At 37.2% G+C, this 21067-nt stretch overlaps 1 protein-coding gene across 2 annotated transcripts in view; it reads right to left on the reverse strand.

Moving 5' to 3' along the window:
* Positions 1-594: 594 nt before the first annotated feature.
* PRCP (prolylcarboxypeptidase (angiotensinase C)) overlaps positions 595-21067 on the reverse strand; it is a 56880-nt gene continuing 36407 nt past the window's right edge. For both annotated transcript variants that reach the window (XM_004683245.2, XM_012725696.1), the window contains exons 8-10: positions 17277-17441; positions 16450-16637; positions 595-1253 (exon numbers count right to left, since the gene is read on the reverse strand). In XM_004683245.2, the coding sequence (XP_004683302.1) occupies positions 1037-1253; positions 16450-16637; positions 17277-17441 (570 nt within the window). In that variant the 3' untranslated portion in view covers positions 595-1036. The remainder of the gene's footprint in view (positions 1254-16449; positions 16638-17276; positions 17442-21067) is intronic.

Raw genomic sequence — 21067 nt, forward strand, 5'->3', positions numbered from 1 at the left:
TTAGCTTGTCTTTTGGAAGTCATACAGAAAAGTTCTCGTGCACCTGCCTCTTAATATCCTGACAATTTCTGGCTGTAATGACAGCAGCAACAAACACCAGAAAATAAAGTTTACAGAATAAAATGTTGCACATAACTAGATTTTTCCTGAATAGCTGATTCATCAATTTTAAAGGCTTCTTACTAAAATATCATCAATACAAAAGTTGGATCACATACAAAATGAAAAGCAAAACAGTCATTTTCCTAAACTGGCAGAATTTAACCAAATTACCACAGAACTGACCTTAGAAATCAAAAGAAATGGAGCAGAAAAAGGCCAGTTCTCTTAGTGGCACTGCCACAGTGGCAAATATCCCAGAACTAAGAAAAGCTGCCAAGTAGAAGAGAGAATATTAAATGACTCTCCAAAACCAGCCAAGCCCAGTGCACATGGCATTCGCAACAGCTGGAGTGAGTCTGAGGAGCAACACAGAGAAGGTCCAGCCTCAGGCTTTATTTACAGCACAGGTGAAAGCCACTTAATCAGGTACACAGAAAAGGTTCCCATTTCCTGGACTGGGACCACATTCTCCCCACAGCTGGAATGACATCATTTTTTTTTTTTTTTTGGTGACATCATTTTTATCTATCTCCTGCTTTTCCTTTTGGGAAAGTAGTGGTGGGGAGTGATAAATGGGCCAAGGAAACTTCAATTTCAAAACCAAGACAAATTCCTGCTTGCAGAAAGACAAAGAAGTAACTCAACTCTCCCTCTGTTAAAAGCAGTCAGGAACTCTGTTTCAGTTAAGAGAGCCCTTGATGGTGTGGAAAAGCTGTTACAAAGATTCTCCCCACAGGTGGTACAAAGATGGCAAGGACCAGGGGTGTGGGACAGCTGCTGTCACCACCATTGCCCTCTCTTTTACCCTAAGCTTTGACCCACCAAATCTAATGATAAACAAGGGAAATTAATTATGTAAAGAAAAAAAAAACAGTGAGTGGGAATATGGATAGAATGAATATAAAAGAAAAAAACTGAAACGGATGAAAATTGATCAGTGTTTCTTTCTTGGACTAGCATAGAAATCTCGGATCCACTGCTGCATATATCTAACTTCCAAGGAGCGGGCTAATAGCACGGCTGTGGGATCTAAGGCATTGTTAGATCGGAGATCTAGATGATGGGCCCCCTCTGGGATGGTGATTGCAATCAAGGTGTCCGTGATGTCCTCGGTTACTCCACCACCTGACCAAGGGTCTAGTTCACCATTGCTGCAAGTAAGGGAAAGAAGAAAAAAAATATGATTGTTGGTTTTCCATGATCAAGGCAAAAAAAGATAGCATAAAACTACTATATGCATACTGTATAAAACTCAAAGCTGAGAGATTTGATCTGAAGATCTGTCATTTAGATTTACTGGAATTTTACAATATTTCTGCAACCAGGTGCAAGAAACAAGACCAGAGAAGACTGAAGATGGCACCCCAGGAATCAATCCAGACTGTACTGTGGGGCAGTACAGTCTAAATTGGAATTTAGAAACCTGCAATCCAATCCTGGCTTCATCACTTAAAACCAGCATGACCCTATATAAGTTACCCAACTCGGTTTTCTCATCTGTAAAATAGAGGTAACAAGATTACCTCATAAGGGTATGGAAGGGTTAAACCAGATGATATGTGGAAGTATTTAAGAAGCACAAGCATCAGACTGGTTTTCTTTTTTCTTAGGACCCAATTACCAAAGTAATAAAAGAAAAACTCCAACATTTAAAAATGCTAATTACTTCTTAGCTTTTTTTAAAAAGAGCATTTTAATTACTTATTTTATGAAACTTGCACCTGGTGGTAAACTGAAAAGTTCCTCAGATTTGAAATCAGAAAATTTGGGCGTTACTCAAAGATCCTAATTTTGTATCAGCTTTAAATTTAAGGAGGGACTATTAGGCTACTAGCCTCGGTTGGTTCAGACCACACATTTCAGGATGACGCACAAAGAGTCAGTCACTGGACAGGCTCTTTAGAGTAAAAACCAACATTACCACCGACAGCATCTCTAGCAGCATTTAACAATTTTGTTAAGATAAGATATAATTCGCCCATCACAAAGTTCACTCATTTAACATACAATTTAATTACATGTGATATAATCACAGAAATATATCATCACAATAAAGGTTACAACATTTTTATCACCCCAGTAAGAAATCCATACTTACTAGCAGTTTATCCACATTCCCCTCTGCTTCACCCCTCTTCACTCTGAGTCCCAAGCAAACCACTATTTTCTGTCTCTATAAATTTGTCTATTCTGGGTAATTCACAGAAACAGAATAACAGTAAGTGGCCTTTTGTGACTGATTTCTTTCACTTAGGCATATGTTTCAAGTTTTCTCCATGTTGGAACAGGTTATCAGTGCATTATTACTTTTTACTGTCCATTATATTCCATTGTAAGAATATGAATGTGGTACTTATCCAGTCATCAGATGCAAATTTGCTTTGTTTCCACTTTTTGGTTTTTATGAATAATGCTGCTATGAGTATCAGATGCAAGTTTTTACACTGACACATGTTTTTATTTCTCTTAGGTATATATCCAGGGACCTGGGATAAACGGTGCCTTAAGTTTTTGATGAGCTGCTAAAAGTGGTTCCCAAAGTGGTCACCATTACCAATATATGAGGGTTCCAACTTCTCTATATACTTGCCAACATATATTACCTGTCCTTTTCACCCCATCTCAGTCGGTACGAAATGGAATCTCTGTGGTTTTGATTTGAATTTCCCATATGACTAGTGGTATTAAACAAATTCTCATATGCTAGTTTTTCATTTGTATATCTTATTTGAAAAAGATCCAATTTTTCCAGAATCATATGTATTTTCCCACAGTGAACTGCCTTGGCACTCTTCTTAAAAATCAATTTACCAGTCCTCCCTGGGGGTGCAGTGGATTAAAGCACAGCACAAAGAAGCTTAAGCCACTTCCACATGAGTTCGATACCCTCCTGCCCCGGAGGTGACCACATGGCGTGGCAGACCTCTTCAGACCCGCCTGCTGCTCCCCTCAGCAGTGTACTTCATCGATCTCCCTGTTCTGCTCCACACTCTGTCTCTGGTGAATCCTCTCACCCTCTGCATCTCTGGCCTGTACCCCAGTTCTGTACGAATAAATAAATCTTAAAAAAAAAATCAATTTACCATATACCTAAAGGTTGACTTCTGGAATGTCAAAATGTCTATTTTTAACACATACTTAAGTATCCACTTTATTGATTCTGGAAACACTAAAATTAATTTGAAATCAGGAAGTATGAGTTTTTCAAATATATTTTTCTGTTTCAAAATAGTTTCAGCTAATGTGGGCTCCTTCCATTTTTCTATAAATTTTAAGATCAGTTTGTCAATTTTTATAAAAATGCCAGCTTGGCTTTTGATAGGAATTGTATTGAACTTGTACACCAATTTGTCAAGTATTGATATCTTGGAATATTACTTCTTCTATAGCAATATAGGTCCATATCAAGAAACAAGAAAGAGTTCACATGAAATCATAGCTCCTACCTTAAGGAACTAGAAAATGATGAACAAATAAGACTGAAAACTAGTAGAAAAAGGAAATAATAAACATAACAGCAAAAGTAACTTAAAATATTTTTTAAAAGATTTATTTATTTGTTCATACAGAACTGGGGTACAGGACAGAGGCTCAGGGGCAGCAAGAGGCTTCACCAGAGACAGAGTGGGGGGTAGAACAGGCAGATCTACAAAGTACACTGCTAAGGGGAGCAGCGGGCGGGTCAGGAGAGGTCTGCAACACCATGTGGTCACCTCCGGGGCAGGCGGGAATCGAACTCATACGAAAGTGGCTTTAGATTCTCAGTGCTGTGCTTTAACCTGCTGTGCCACCAGGGAGGGCCACTTAAAATATTTTTTAAAGATTTCCTATCTTTAAAGATAGAGCACCCAATGCAACGATAGTGGAGGCAAGGATAAATAGATGGGACTACATCAAGTTAAAGAGCTTCTGTACAGCAAAAGAGACATTACAAAAAACAAACAGCCATCCCACTGACTGGGAAAAAAATTTCTCACACAAAACTAGCAATAAAGGGTTGATCACAAAAATATACAGAGAACTGATGAAACTCAACAAAAATAAACAACCTCATCAAAAAATGGGCAGAAGAGCTACAAAGACACTTCTCCAAAGAGGAAATGCAGATAGCCCACAAGCATATGAAAAAATGTTCAACATCACTTATAATATGGGAGATGCAAATTAAAACCACAATGAGATACCACCTCATCCCAGTGAGAACGGCACATCTTAAAACAACTAGCAACAACAAATGTTGGCTAGGATGTGGAGAAAAAGGAATTCTGCACTGCAGGTGGGAATGCAAACTAGTACAACCACTATGGAAAACTTTTTGGAGGTTCCTCAAACTGCTAAACATGGAGCTTCCCTACGACCCAGCAATCCCACTCCTAGGTATCTATCCTAAAGACACAAAAACACTGATTCAAAAAGATACCTGCACCCCCATGTTTAGTGCTGCTTTATTCACAATTGGAAAGACATGGAAATAACACAAATGCCCAAAAATGGATGACTGGATTAAAAAGATGTGGTATATAGACACAATGAAATATGACTAAGCAACCAAAAAAAAAAAAAAACAAACACATGTCTTTTGTAGCAACATGGATGGAACTGGAAAAGATCATGCTTAGTGAAATAAGCCAAAAATAAAAGGAAAAATACCAGATGGTTTCTCTCATAACAGGAGCATAATGGAACAGGCGAGAAAATAATGATAATGATGAACAGTTATATAGCAGAGACATTTTGTGGGACTGGAGTGGGGAATGGGATCAAAAACAGTGGGAGGAGGGAAACGCACTGAACTGTGGTGATGGCACATGGGTGATTTGGTGATGGGAAGCCCAAGGGGATTGCAACTGAGATGGGAAAATGCACAAAATGATGTAAAAAAAAAAAAAACCAAAACACTATTATATATAATAATAATAATAAAGAAAACCCTACGTGGCCAAAATCACAGAACATTTAAAAAAAAATTATTTATGCATACAAACTAGAGTACAGGCCAGAAATGCAGGGATGATGAGAGGATTCACCATAGTCAGAGTGGGGAGCAGAACAAGCAGACTGACAGAGTACACTGCTAAGGGGTGCAATGGACGAGACAGGAGAGTTCTGTGCATCATGTGGATCACCTCCACAGCAGGGACTGAACTCACACACTGAAGTGGCAGAGGCCAGCTTCACAGTGCTGTACTTTAACCTACTATGCCACAAGGGAGGGCCAGAAGTAAGTTAAAATAAAAAATACCTAACAATAGATTAATGAAACCAAAAGCTGATCCTTTAGAAATAAATAAACACACCTCCAGCTAGGTTTTTAAAGAAAAAAAAGGGAGAAAAAAAAATGGAATCAGAAACAAAAGAGAAGTTACAACAAACATTTCGAAAATTCAGAGGAAGTGATTACTATGAGCATTTGTATGCAGCTAAGTTGATCAAATTCATAGAAATGCACCACCATCTTAGTCTAAAATAAGAAAGAAATGGAGAAACTGAACAGACCAATCATAACTAAGAAATAGAAAAAGTAACCAAAAGTCTCCCCCAAAACATGTATCCATGTACAGATGGTTTTACTATGAGTTCCACCACTGCTTCAAACATGAATTCCTAGCCTTTTTAAATGCTTTCAAAAAAATTGGAAAAGGGAACATGTCCAAACACCAAACACATTTTATAGATCAGTATTATCCTGATACCAAAACTAAGCAAAGAGATCACAAAAAAAATCTATAGGTCAATTTCCCTGATGAATACAGATGCAAAAATCTCAACAAGAGATTAGCAAACTGAATCCAAATGCTCACTAAAAGGATCATACATCCTGACCAAGTGGATATGAGGATGGTTCAACATATAAAAATCAATCAAGTTAATGCACCACAACAACTAAAGGAAAAATAAAAATTATATGAACATGTCATTAGATACTGAAAAAAACATTTGATAAGACTCAATAGCCACTTAAGATTAAAAAAAAAAAACTCAAAAAGATGGATATACCTCAACAAATCAAAAGCCAACAAATCCAAAGTTACAACAGTCTCAATGGTGAAAAAGTGAAAGCTTTTCCACTAAGACCTGGTATAAAAGAAGATTGTCCATTTTTACCATATTATTCACCATACTGGAAGTTCTACCTACTGCAACTAGGTAAGAAAGCTACAAAAGGAGAGCAAGTCACTATTTGCAGATATAAACAGAAACTCTAAAACAATTGAAACAATCTCGTGAGAAATAAATTGGTACATTAAAAAGTCAATTTACAAAATCAGTTGTATTTCTACCTGCAAAAAACAAGTTAGAGTTGGGAAAAGTGAAGAAAACATAATTTACAATCACACCAAAAAGAGTGAAATACTCAGGAGTAAACTTAATAAAGGAGGTAAAAGACCTGTAAAATGATGAGTATAAGGCACTGTTAAAAGAAATGGAAGATGTTACCAAAGCAAAGCAAAAAAACACAAAAAGATATACTCTGTTCATGGATTGGAGAAAATTGTCAAAACAGCCATCTTCTCTCCACAATATACACATTCAATGCAACCACTACCAAAGTTTCAGAGGTATTTTACAAAGAAATAGAAAAAAAAATACTGAAATTCATATCAAACCACAAATACTCCAAATACTGAAAGAAATTCTGACAAAAAAAAAAAAAAAAAAAAGAGGAAGAGTCTCAGACTGCCAGACTTCAAACTATATGTATTGTTATATTAATCAAAATAGTATGGTACTGGAACAAAATGAGTCAGATAGGCCAATGGAAAAGAATTGAGAGCACAGAAATAAACCCACACTTGTATGGACAGTTAATCTATAACAAAGGAGCCAAGAATATACACAGAGAAAGAAAATTCTCGTCAATAAATGGTGTAAGGAAAACTGAACAGTCAAATGCAAAGGAATGAAACTAGACCACTATCTCACAAAACAAACACAAAAATTAATTTAAAATGAATTAAAAACATGGAGGCAAGATTTGAAGCCATAAAATACATTTGAGAAAACATAAGCAAAGCACTCTATAACATAGGTTTGTTATGATCTTGTGAATTCATCTCTAAGAGCAAGAGAAACAAAATACAAATAATTCAGACCATATCAAACTAAAAAGTTTCTGTCCAGTAAAACAAACTATCCATTAAACAAAAAGATAATGAATGGGAAAAGATAATTTACACAGCATGTATCTGACAAGGGCTGATAGCCTAGATCTAGAAAGAACTACAACTCAACAATAAAAACAAAGAACCAGGACCCTTAAATTCCAGAACTATAATTCAATTTTTTAAAATTACTTGACACTTTTACATAAAAATCTAATTAGACATCTCAAACTTACCAGGTCCGACTTGGTATCTCCCACTAACAACCAAGCCCTCCACTATTTTCCCAGTAGCATTAATAGTAACTTTACTGCCCAAAAAATTTAACGTCACTCTTTAACCTTTTTTTTTTAACACCCAATCTATTCACAAATCTTGCCAGCTATATCTTCAAATACATCCAGAATCTGAATATATCTTACTTCCTCTTCTGCCACCACTCCAAGTCACCATCACCTTCAGACTTCTACCCCACCTCCCTGCGATCTAATATCCACAAAGAAGACAATGCGATCTTCTTAAAACCTGAATCAGATTGTATCTCTTCACTGCTCAAAACACTCCATGTTTCCTCATTTCATTCAGAGTAAAAAAGTCCTTATTAATTACAAACTGAGACAAGATTTGTATCACCTGCTATTGTCTCTCTGATTTTATAGCCTGTTGTCTCTCTCTTAACTCTACTTCAACTCTACTGACCTCTTTATGGTACTGTAAGAGAAGCATGAGGCTGGCTATTCTGCTTCTTGTATAGGGACAGCTGGAACCAAGGGGCAGAGTGGAGGCTTGGAGTAGACTTTAAATGACAGAGCTAGTGGGCATCAGGGTGAGGTCTTCTGCTTCTGCAGGTTTTGCTGACCTGTGTCTCTGCAGTCTCAAGTGCAGCCCGTCAGCTGACTCCCTCCTACAGCTCTTTTACTTGCTTCAGCATTTTGGTAGGCTGCATGACCCTGCTTTCTTGAGAGATGACCATGATCTTGTGGTCATGACCTTCCGTTTGGGCAGCACATTTTGAAGTTTGGTTCTCTCCTCCCCTGCCAGCCCTCTGGGTCCTGCAAAACATTTTGCTCCTGCTGGTCGGTTGCCTTGGATTCATTCTACAGGCAGCTCTGCTCTTGTGGGCTCTGCCTGTTTTGCTGAATGTTTGCCTATGAGGGGATGGCTGATTTGTTTGAGCAGGGGTCTGTATTCTGAAATTCTTTTTTCCCCTGTGCCTCTCCTTTCTCTTTTCCCTTTGAACCTCTCACTGATTAAAAATCTTTGGGCACACCTGAGTTTGATTACTTTGCTTTTATGTACATGGTGAGCATGGACTCACAGAATAGGTAATATGGGTGTTCACCTTAACAGTGTGGGGTCCCTGAGTACCCCTCAGTACTGCCCAATAGCAGGAGAGAACATTTAGCTATCAAGGCCTCTCTGTCTTTGCATACTCCTCTACATAGGTGTTTCTGCCCTACCAACCTCACAGCTACCTTCTTCCTCCAGAATATTTTTCAAAAATTGCCCATTTGGTAAGGTCTTCCATGATCACTCCCATCTAAAATTTCAAATGTCCTTTCTACCTCTGGATATTTCATAGCCTTCTTACTGGTTTATTTTTCCTCCTCAGCACTTACCAATTTCTAACATTTAGAAATCCATGAGGGGCAGGGATTGTGTGTACTTATCACTCAGTGTCTACTGCCAGGTCTGGCTTATAGTAGGAACCAAACAAATATTTAGTGAATGAATGAGTAAAGAATGTAGGTATCAGCTGTCTGTGGCTTAGTACCAGATATTCTGCAAAGAGATCTACAAATAAATGTATATAAATTCAGAAACATCTACATAAATCACTTCAATATTGTTTATACAGGAAAGCAGAGTTGATATAATTAGTATGACAAGAAAATGAACTAAGTCAACCAATCCAAGTTTTATACACATATAGTCAATAGCTAGAGATCCTGACTTCTATGAAACTCAATTCTCATGTGCATTACCAAAACAAATTTTTTTCAAGGTAACACCACACCTTCACTGAGATAGTGTGCAGCCCAAATTAAATAATATATATGGCAGTAAGCTATAAAATACTACATATAGTGTAGTAGTACTGCAATTATCAAGTTTCATAAGCATGAGAAGCATCTAGAGGAGCAAAAATCTGCCATCCCAAAATATGTCCTTAGCAAAGGGATGATTTCATAGGAAGGGCTCTGCAAAGCTGTATGGAAGTTGTTTTTGAAAAGACACATGTAAACTTTCTGTAAGGGCTTCTCCCAGGAAAAACTAATCTCCATGTCTCTTTTTTAATAGAGAAAGCAGAACTTAAAAATCCACATAGCTTTTGTTTACTGTGAACTTCTCCAAAACTTCAAACTCTCACCACCCCACCCCCACCACCCTTTGACTTAAGCTAAGCTCTTTAAGATGGCATCTGAAACCATTTGAGGGAGTTACTCAGTCATACTAGGTCTTTCCCATGTATACAGAAGATATACATGTTATTATTATAACACTCTCTGATCATTCTCTCTGATGCCTATTTGAATAACTGCTAGTCTAGAAGAAACCAGAGGAGGATGGAATGCTTCCCTTTGTGCTTCAACAGTATCTATGCTTCTGAGAAGTAAATGAATTCATGAAAAGGTATATGAAAGCATTTCTCAGAGACATTTGGTCAGAAAACTAATGCAATCAATTTTTCTAAGTAAATGTACAAATTAAAAGTAAGCATTTATGTACATTAACTGTGTATGTTTGAAATACAGTTTTAAATTCCCTGTGGTAGTCTCATTGACTTGGCTCCTAAAAAACACTAAAATGGAACTTAACATCATTCTTGAAAAAAAATTCAAAAAAATATACTGTTTTGGTTTATGTTAAAAGAAAAAAGAAACTCACATTCAAAATAGAAGCATTAGCTTTCAAGTAATAAATGAGTTGCTAGCCTACACAAGGTTAGATTCTCTTAAATTAAAAAATAGCTTTTATCATTATTCCAATTTGACAGGACCAACTCAGATAGGAAACTGTCCATTATTTGTAAAACAAAAGTCATCCCAACAGCAAACTGCATTTGATTTAAAAGGTCATCTGAATCAGTCTAGTGGCCTAGCAACAGTGTTTGGAGTTGCTGAGAAACCTAGGATGCACATGAACTTGAATTTCTTGGTCTTAGACATGTGAAAGCTAAACCAGTCGCTGGGAAATTTACAAAAAAAACAAATCTGGCTTTCACAGGAGAATCTGGATGCCTGAATAAAATTCTCAATAGTGAAGCTCACTTAATCAAAGACAACAATTAATTTGCTTCAGAAATAATATATTAAACTAGCCAATTCCTTTAGAACAGCCTTTGGGGCTTATATTTAAACAAATAAACACAGTTATTGGTAAGACAATTTCTTACCAACTGGAGTTGGAGAAAAAAAAATCATTACAACAAAACTATTGTAGGTTAAAGCTACAGCTAATGAGACTACAATAGTTACTATTTGTTAAGTCCTCATTTATTCAACAAATGTTTACTGAGTGCGTACTATATGATGAGCACTGATTGAGAACGGGATTTCATCAGTAAACAGACAAAACCTTTGCCCTCATAACACTTACTTCCATGATAATCTATTTACTCTCTGAAGAACCTGTTAGTTGACCATTATTTCTAAGTTACATAATTTGGCAACTGCTCAAGGTCATGTTGCTAACTCAGTGAAGAATCAAGACAACACCCAGGTCTCCCTGACAGCGAAACCCAAGTTCTTAACAAGAAAATCTCCAGTCCAACAATTATAAATTGAATTTTCCATTCAGAAAATCAGTCACACTTGAATCTGCATGGAGATGCAAAACTTGAATCTCTAAGAAGCATGAATGTGAAAGATACATGTCTAAAGGTTGCTTGGACATTTTCCTACACATCAACTAGAAATAACTAATAGACACTAGACAGAAAAGGCCTTGCTCCTTTACTTAGAAATCTACTTTTTAAAAGAAAAGCAGGAACATTTTTAATTTTGAAATAACTGTAAAATTTTACATTAGATTTTTCATTCCTAGCAGCATAAACAAATTTCTTTTTAAAAATAGACTTACACTATAGCAATAGAATCCTGAACCATCACACAGGCCAGTTTGTAAACTTTCACATGCTTTTGAAGATTCTTTTTATATTTCATTCCTCCTCCTGTGTTTAGTGAGTGAACACAGATACTCACTAGGCATCCAATATATGTTAGTCACTGGGGCAGGTGCTTGCCACAGAGATGATGATGACAAAGTCAATGTCATTGAAAAGTTCACAATATCATGGGGCAGACAGAAACACAAGCAAATAATTGCCACAAGAGGTGATAATCACAAGCCCTAGAATAACTAAGGGGGTGGGTGGCATCTAACCTCCCTGGAGGATTGAAGGTATGTTTCTTAGAGGATGTACAAGTCTTAAGTAAAGAAAGGAAAAGATGAGAAAGGACACTCAGTGATAAATAATTCCCTGTGATAAGGACAAAAGACACAAGACAGAGAGTGTACTTAACTTTTATTTATTCATTTGAAAAATTTCTTTTGAACATAACAAATTTGCCAGGTCTGAAAGTATTTTACTGGGTTAATTATTTTAAGTATCACACAACAACTCTATGGCATTAGAGAGCTTATTATTCTTACTTTATAGGAGAAAACTAAGATCAAAGAGCTTAAGTAATTTTATTTAAGATGACTTATTTCTACTTTTACACAGTTGCAGTGAGCTATATATCTCTAACACTTACTGGCTTCAGTTTCCAAAGAGGAAATATAATTGTCAACAGATATGAAAAAAATGTTCAACATCCCTCATAATCAGGGAAATGCAAATCAAAACCACAATGAGATACCACCTTATACCTGCAAGAATGGCACATATTAAAAAAACTAGCAACAACAAATGTTGATGAAGATGTGGTGAAAAAGGAACTCTCCTACACTGCTGGTAGGAGTGCAAACTAGTCCAACCACTATGGAAAGCTGTGTGGAGGCTCCGTAGACTACTAAAAATGGAATTACAATATGGCTCAGCAAGTCTTCTCCTAGAGAGGTACCCAAAGGACACAAAAACATTAACTCAAATGGATACCTGCACCCTGTGTTATGGCAGCACTATTTATAGACTATTTAAGACTTGGAAACAATCCAATGTCCAAAACCAGATGGTTAGGTCAAGAAAATGTAGTACATATACACAATGAAATACTATTCAGCTAGCAAAAATTACAATTAATGCCATTCACAGCAACATGGATGGAGCTAGAAGGTATTATGCCCAGTGAAATAAGTCAGAAGGAAAAAGAAAAATATCAGATGGTTTCACTTATAGGTGGAATGAGGAACTAAATAAGGTATCAGGGAAAAAAATATTAACAACTTTTAAAAAACGCCCCAAAACAAAAATATACAACTATAAATCAGAGAGAGACATTTTGCAGGGAAGGAGGAAAAGAGGGATTAAAAAGAGGGTGGGAACAGCACAGAGGACTATGGTGATGATGCAAGGGTGAACTGATGGTGGAAATAAAATACTATGAGGACTATACTTGAGAAAGAAAGTAAACACAAAAAAGAAGTTAAAAATGATGCAAAATATGTATTAATTTATTAATTTTTAAAAGATTCTTTGAGTTAAATATCTCATTATCTTAACCTCAGGAAAATAATTTGAGGGCAAATGGATAATTAAATTACTTAGTTGTAATGGGTGTGTAACAGGGTGGTCCTCAGGGAAAGGGGTGGTTGCAGATTCCCTGTCCCACCCAAGGATGGGTGGGGCTGAGCTAGAGAGGAGACTGTGAAAAAGGAAGCAGGATGGAGAGCCAAGTGACCTGGAGGAGGAACATGGAGCAGAGACACATGTGAAGAAGCTGCATTTGTGTTTTGGTCCTGAGCTGGCTGAAACAGACATGGCTAAGAGACCTGTGGGTAAGATAACAATGGTAGCTTTTATCTTGATTTTGATTTTGCTGTTTTCCTCCCAGACTTGTCTGGCTATTTTTGACCTTTATTTGTGGGTTCCTACCAAAAGGTGCTTTAGACTTGTGGTGGGCTTTTGGGCCTTGCTTTGACTAAAGCTTGTTTGGCTGAAAATATACCCATGAGGGGATGAATAACTTTGAGTGTTTGTTTGTAAACTATATTCTTTGCCTTTTCTATATTTCACACTAATCATATTAAAGTTCCTTTCCATTAAAGGTCTTCTATGTTTTGCCTTGATGCGGCAGATGGAATAACCTATCTAGAGCAGGCGGGTTTGGGGGTTCTGGTGTGCCTCCGCCTGCCCTGTAACAGCTATATGATAAAAAGGACAATATTTAAAGACTCCACTTTACAATTCAACTTGACCTTCAGTTTTGTAAGCTCAAAGAAGAATGACTTTAACATTTAAATACAGCCATATAAATGCTACATAGGGATGTCAGAGGAGCCCCCATAGGTACCCCTGAAAAACTTGCCCCACCCTTATGGCAGCCACAGGGCAGACCTCAGGCCAGTCCTGTGGCTCCAACAGTGGCAGTGCTTGACCAGCTTTGTCCCAGTGTGACTCTGATGGCACCATTCAGGTACAGTAGAACTTCCCTGCCCAACTTCATTTGGGGGCCCAAATCAGCCCAGGTCAGGTTTAGAAAAGCTGGTGGAATTTCAGTTTTTGAATACCACACTGAAATTGTCAATGGCCTAAACAGGTTTAAGCTCACACCAGCACCATTCAAGATTTTAAGGCCATTCAGGTATTGTGAACAGATCAATCAGATTTGAGCTCACCCAGTACCAATCAAGTCTTGTAAACAGAGCTGTAATTGTAAATGGATCAATCAGGCTTCAAAGGTGAATATCCTGAAGGGGACATAAGCCAAGGTTTCAGAGGGCTTCAGACAAATTCTTCCAGACTCAGACCATCTACAAACTACAGTCTGACTGCTGCTCCTACTTCCAGCCCTAACTCCAAAATGGACTGCAGACTGGCATACTGGCCTGTACCCAGTGTGTCTGAAAGAGGTGTAATCTGGTTCCTAGTCCCCTGAAACTGCCTATGCTCAGCATCTCTAAGAGCTAGTAACACTGGTGTGTGGTTCTCTAACAACGCTACCTGCTGACCAGTGCTAATGAGTATTGTTAGGCACTGCTAACCTGTGCCTGGCCACTTTGAAGAGCTGTCCACCACTTTTGATCCTCAGGCACCACCTGCTGGGGCTGTTGCATCTGCTACTGCCAAGGTAGGCCTTTGGATTGCTGTTCTGTCTGATCACCTCTAGCTGCCACCCTGAGTTGGACCTGTTCCACTGCTTACCAGGCTCTCTTCAGAGGGACAACACCATCTTGCAAGAGCAGACAGTGAATTGGACTGCTGGACATTGTGGTTACTATACTGGGTAAGACAGCCAGCCATTTGTAGCCTTAGAAACACCATTTTCCCAATTTCTCTATTGTTAGTAAGCCCTGTTACTGTTAAGTCAATCCGAGGCTGTGTTGTATCTTGCAATTGTGAACACAAAGTTAGCACCCAAGATCTGTGAAATCTTCCAGGCTTTGCATGATTTAAAATGAATACCAAATATGTCATGTCTTAAGTAGCAGTATAATACAGAAGAACAAATATGGGTTTTGTAGGCAAACAGACTAAAATTGAAATCTAGACTTATTATACTAACAAAAAAAAGTTAGATAAGCTTTGGCAAAGGAGTGAACACAGTGGCCTTCACTTTCCTTCTCAGTGAAAAAGGAACTTAACAACTACAGTGGGGTTTCTAACAGGAACCTGGTGGTTCTTGGTTCAGGGGTGCAGCAGAGTATCCCTGGCCTCGATGGAGGGCTTCCTTTTGCTCATCAGTGTGAGCTGGACTTGATGGCTAACCCTGGTACAGAGTAGGTTTTGGTTTGAAAAGCTGCAGTTTTGAGACATGGACACCCTCAAAGAGATATAAGCCAAGGCAGCAGAAAGATACACTCTCAAACCTTCATGTCAGACAGTAAGACCTCTGAGTCACTGAGACCTTTGCTTCAGAGTCAAGACACTCTCCTGGGAAGACCTTTACTTCAGATGTTCCAGACCTTCAGCTCCTGCCTTCCATCCTCCAACTGTCACTCTGAAAACATCAATTGCTGCTACCTGACTGACCATTGCTTCTGCCTCTGATTCTGCTTCTACACGGCCTGCTGATAGGTGCTGCTGGCCTGTGCGCAGCACTTTTGAAAAAGCTTTACTCCGGCACTTCCTCTTAAAGAGCTGCTTTATTCTCCACATTGTCACCTGCTAATTGGTGCTAACCAGCACTGCTGACCTGTTTCCAGCCACCTCTTCCAGCCACTTTTGATCCTCTGGCGCTGCTGTCTAACTGCTGCCACTCCAGCCTCTGGCACACCAAAACCATTTCCTGTTGCTCCTGCCCCTGGCACTGACCAGTGGGTCTCCAGAGAGATGACACTGGCTGCTGCAGTGCTACTTCAGCATTGTCATCTGTGACTACCTCCAGCTGCCACCATAAATTGATCCTGGTCTAGGCTCTCATCAAAGAGACACCATCTTACATGAGTAAACTTTGTTTTGGAATACTGGACACTGAAAATATCATCTGGGGTAAGGACAGAGGGCCATTTGTGGCCTTAGTAACTTTCCTTTCTCCCAATGTCCTTATTTCTCTAACCCTTTCTAAATAAATCCTTTGTAAATAAATGCTGAGTCAGAATTGTGTCTTATACTTATAAGCACACAGATAACCACACTGTGTAACCACACTGTGAGATTACCCACAGGTTTGCAGTTTCAGATTCAATTGAGTGATTTATTTAAAGTGCATCATATAGTGCCAGAATAGCATAAAATGGGCACTTGAAAAGCTTTTGTTTGAATAAATACTAATATATATATATATATATATAAAAATATATATATATATATATATAAAATAAAATATATATATCATTTTATTAGTTATTATCACTTATTAGTAACAGTAAGTTACTAATGAAGATGATACTTCAATTTGTGGAGAATTATTTTCAACATTTAATTTTGTTGTTGTTTCTAAGCCTTTAAGCACATTGTAATTGGGTGGAAAAATCTTATCTTTTCTCAACATCCTCTGTCTTTCATGGAGTGGGAAAGCAAGATAGATATCACTGTTGTATTCTATCTCATTCTATTGTTCAGCATTGTCCTGTTTCTGTTTTCTCAGTTATCCCACAGTCTTATGAGCCAGTTTTTCTCTGGCATAGCAAAACTCACCTGAAAATGATATTTGTGTGTGAGCTGATATTTTTGCCTCCATACAAAGTATGGATCCAGGAAGGCCTCGGTCTCACTTGCCACTGTTTAAAACACTCATCAGAAAATTCCTTCAGATTCCATTCGTGAGGTTCAAACATGTCATTGAAACCATCAGAACAAAAGGGCATGACCATTTCTGTGCAGGCCTGAAAAATATACAGGAGAGAATACAATGAAAAAATGAGGCTCATAGAGGTTAAATAAATTGTTTAAGGTTATATAGCTAGCTAGTAAACAGCAAAGTCAGGGTGTGAACTTAGGCAATCTGGTTTCAGAGTCTTGCTCTTTACCTCTATGTCATACTACCTCTTATTCCTGGAAAGGCTTATTTCAGATGTCACAGAAGTTAGGGCTATATCTTCCTCCTTGTAAACTGCTTTCTCTCTATTATACTAAAGTCTCAAAAAAACTCTAGAGGCAAAGTATTATTATTAATTTCATTGTACAAATGAAGGTATAGAGAGATGTAACTTAGACTTCCTTTCTTTTCTGGGTCTATAAAATGTTTCTTTTATAGGGCTTATCAAGTCCTACTGTAATATTAGTTTAGCTGCTTATCTTATTTATCTTTGAATCTTTGGAGGGTACCTGGACATGGTAAATATTCATAGTATTTGGTGATGAATAAACAAGTGAATAAACAAATGAATGAGTAATCTAGCCACAGTGTCAGGGAACAGAGTCCAAATATGGATCAGATTAGGTAACCAAGTCTTATGAACTATGGATTACTATATAAGCGTACCAGTGAAATGCAAGTTCCATGGAAGATTATTCACACTTACCTGATAGCTCCAACCCAGAGAACCCAGACTGCTAGTTGCTGTCTCTGACATATTCAGGCATTTCGCCTGACCTGAATAATTGTAATATATATTCAGAGCTTGGGAAATATTCTGCAGCATCTGTGTATCTGATACACTGGGGTTCTTCAAAAACTGGCACACTACCTGTCATTTAAGAGAGAGGAAAGGAGCAGAGTCAGAATATGAATTAAAAATTATAGTTTAATAAAATGAAATGTTTCTCATTTGATCATAAACAACTTTGATCATCTAATAACAATGCTTGACAATTTCTATCACTTGAATAAAAACTCTTTCATAAATGAATAAACCTTTTAAATTGCTCAGAATATAAAAATAAATCAAAGTCATTTGCATGGCTGCCAAGTCCTTCCCACTTACCATCCTCCCTTCATATTCTCCAGTATTTGTCCATCATAGCAAAACCACATCTACCATACCAAGTTCTTTCCTTCCTACTTGTATTTGCTCTCCTGAAATGCCCTTTTCCCATTTCCTACCCAACTAACACCTGTCACATACCAATTATTTCCCACAATAGTAGTTCAAGTATCATTTTCTTTAATTTGAGATCATCCTTGTTCATGCGTTCAAATCAGAGAAAACTAGATCACTCACTTCCTTTGTGCCTCCACTAAATGTTTAGTGGAGCTAAATGTTACTTTTTCATGAAAAATGTAAAATTTATAAAATTTCTCGTGGAAAACTACACCAAGCTCCAACATCAGTTGTGTGGTCAGAAACATTATCAGGAAGCTCACAGTTCTTAAATATTCCTACCATTAAATTATAATCAGTGTATAAAATTCTAGCACAAAAATCACAGGCAATAAAAACCCTGGGCTGGGAGTCTCTGGGCTAGAAATGAAAGCAGGAACCAACTAAATCAGGGCAGGGAAACTTTCAGGAATATAGAACTATTCCCTACTTTCACAGGGATCTAAGTTATATAGCAAATATACACTTGCATAGAAAATAAGTTTACAGTCCCTGCATGTTACTACACATAAGTGTCACATCAAAAAATAAAATAAATAGTGAACTCTAGTTAATAATGTTAAAGCTTAAGCATTTAGAAGGAAGTATAATGATATTTACAATTTACCTTTAAACATTGTTTAAAATTAAGAAGGAATGAAGGAAAGAGAAATAGTAGATGAACATGTAGGCAGTAAATCAAAGATAGCAAAATATCATTTACAGAATTTAGGTAGTAGGTTTATGGGTATTCACTGCTCAATTATTTCAAATTTTCTATGTTTAAAATGTTTATAATAAAATGTTGGGGGGAATCATAAGCAATAAATCATTAGCTAAATAACTATAGCTACTGATTATTGAGTTCTGGGTTTATAACCATTATATCATTTAGTTCTCAAACAATCCTATTAGATACATCATTTACTGTCCCAAATTTTACATGAAGAAACTGATTTTTTAGGTTAAATCACTTTACTCAAGGTCATGCAGCTATCCAATGGTAGCAAGCGACTGACTTATATTTAACCCCATGTCTCTCTGGCTATGAAATAGTCATATTTCCATAATACTACACAGCTTAGAAAGCATCCACCTGAAACTGCAAAGAGCCCTTGTGGCAAAGAAAACACATTAAGTTTGCTCCTCTATTAACAAAGAGTCAAGTGATATGGTCCCTTTGAATTTCACTAGAAAGGATGTATACAAAAGGCACAGGCATGTTCTGATTTTAAAAAGTAGGGGAAGGGAGCAGGGGAGAAGAGACCAGTTTGAAGAAAGAGCCAGAGAAAAAGTCCTCCTTTTTCAGAGGGAGTTACCCTCCTTCAGAGGGAGATTCCGGGCAGTAAGAACAAGGCCTGAGCTGGTGACATGCTCTTGGCTAGGAGAGAAGGGCACTAAGTAAGGTAAGCAGCTATAGGTAAACCCACTTTCTCATCATAATTCTGCCCAGGACTGCAATATCTTCCTGAAAGATATGAAATAACTACCTAGGAAAAGCCAATACTTCTCCCCAAATGTACTCAGCACAGCAATATTTCTATGGAATGTTAAATAGTACTTTGTGGGAAAAAAGCTTTCATAGTCAAACAATCTTAGGAAATACAACAGCAAATGTAGCCATTTTTTTGACTGCAGGAATCCTCCACAGTCTCAGAGTCTTTAACATTCTTAAATGAAATATGACTTTCCAAAAGGGAGACAGAGTGCGTATTATTCCAATTCATTTTTAGAAGTGCTCAGTGTGAAAAGTTAGAAACTAAGGTTATGTATATCCAATTAATTGGCTCTACTTTTATAAAGTAATTGTGAGGTCATATGAATAAAAATACCAGAGTCTAGGATGTACATAAACAGCTGAGCTACACTGACAGCTTCACAAACCTATGAAATCTAAAGCAATAAGAAAATGCAAATTAAAAGTAAAAAGACAAAACAGTATTTTACTATTGTCAATTAATCATGGCAAGTCAAAAAATTCCTAAAATTTGCACAGCACTTTTCTGGAAAACATCTCTTAATACAGTCTCATGTGTAATTTTTCAAAATATATGTATTTTATTCCCAGATTATCTTTATGTCTTTCTAAGTTTATTTATTTTAGGTAAAACAGAAGGGATCCTGCAGCAATATAAAAGTTAAAAGAAAACTAAAAAATAGGAGAACCAATAAAACTTAAGAATTTACACATAAATGAGCACAATAAATTCACTAAGGTGCTACTCATGACAAGTCCTTTTTTTAAAATTCACTTTCTATTTTCTAGATCAAAGGTGAACATTCAGGCAATATTTTAAAAGACTATGGGAAATGCATTTTATTAAGTCTGGGGTTAAAAGTATAGAAATTGTGGAGAGAGTAAAACATTCCAACTTTAGTACCAAACTAATCAATCAGCTCTGCACCCAAATATTTAGGTTCTGCCCTTTGAACCCACATACACCAGCAAAAATGAAGATAAGGATTTGTTTAAAAGCTTTAAGTGTCCCTCTACCTACCAGGATAGGCATTTGAATAAAAGAAAGAAAAGAAGCAAAGAAAATTTCTTAAAAGAGGAAGGAAAGAAGATAGGTTAAAAAAAAAAAAAGACCAATCGCCTCTCAGAGAATAAGGTCCATCCACATTAGAGAAAGGATTAAGCAGATACATTCAGCTTTTCTAACAGATTTTCTTTCTCTAAGGCTTCAATACCCCTCTCACACTCACTCAGATAATCACATTAGTTTTGTCATTAAAAACTCCCTTTTCATAGAATGCACTTAAACCGCTTAAACCACCCAGAGAGGTTGCATACATTATCAAGCATAAAGACAAATGGAAGAGATTTTTATTTTATGTCTTATTATTTCACTATATCTGCATGTTCAGGAGGCTCAGTCAAAAGATTTGTGATTTATCTGCTAAAAGATGGCTCCAAATAAAATGACTCTACACTGTCCTTAAAAACGGTTTTTTAAGCTGAGAAAGAACCTAGTAGTTTTTATGCTGACAGAGCAGTCAAATGACAGAGAGGTTTCCTATTCTCCCATGTGTTCTCTCAGCCAAATCTATGATAAAAATTCTGCATGAAGGTTGCAGCTTCTGTCAACAGTAAACAAAAGCAAATAGAAACTGAGTGTGCAAAGTTCAAAGATAAATTAAAAAGATCATGAGTTGACAAGGAAAATAGCATTCAGTAGCTGCCTGTGGATCCCAACTATACAAAGTCCAAGTAGAATTGGAAATCATCAGCTATTTTTCATAACCCAACTGTTACATGTTATCTTACCATCCTATGCCTGAGATACAGACTC

Source organism: Condylura cristata, unplaced genomic scaffold, assembly GCF_000260355.1.
Source record: "Condylura cristata isolate star-nosed mole 26May11 unplaced genomic scaffold, ConCri1.0 scaffold00015, whole genome shotgun sequence".
NCBI classification, from domain to species: Eukaryota; Metazoa; Chordata; class Mammalia; order Eulipotyphla; family Talpidae; genus Condylura; species Condylura cristata.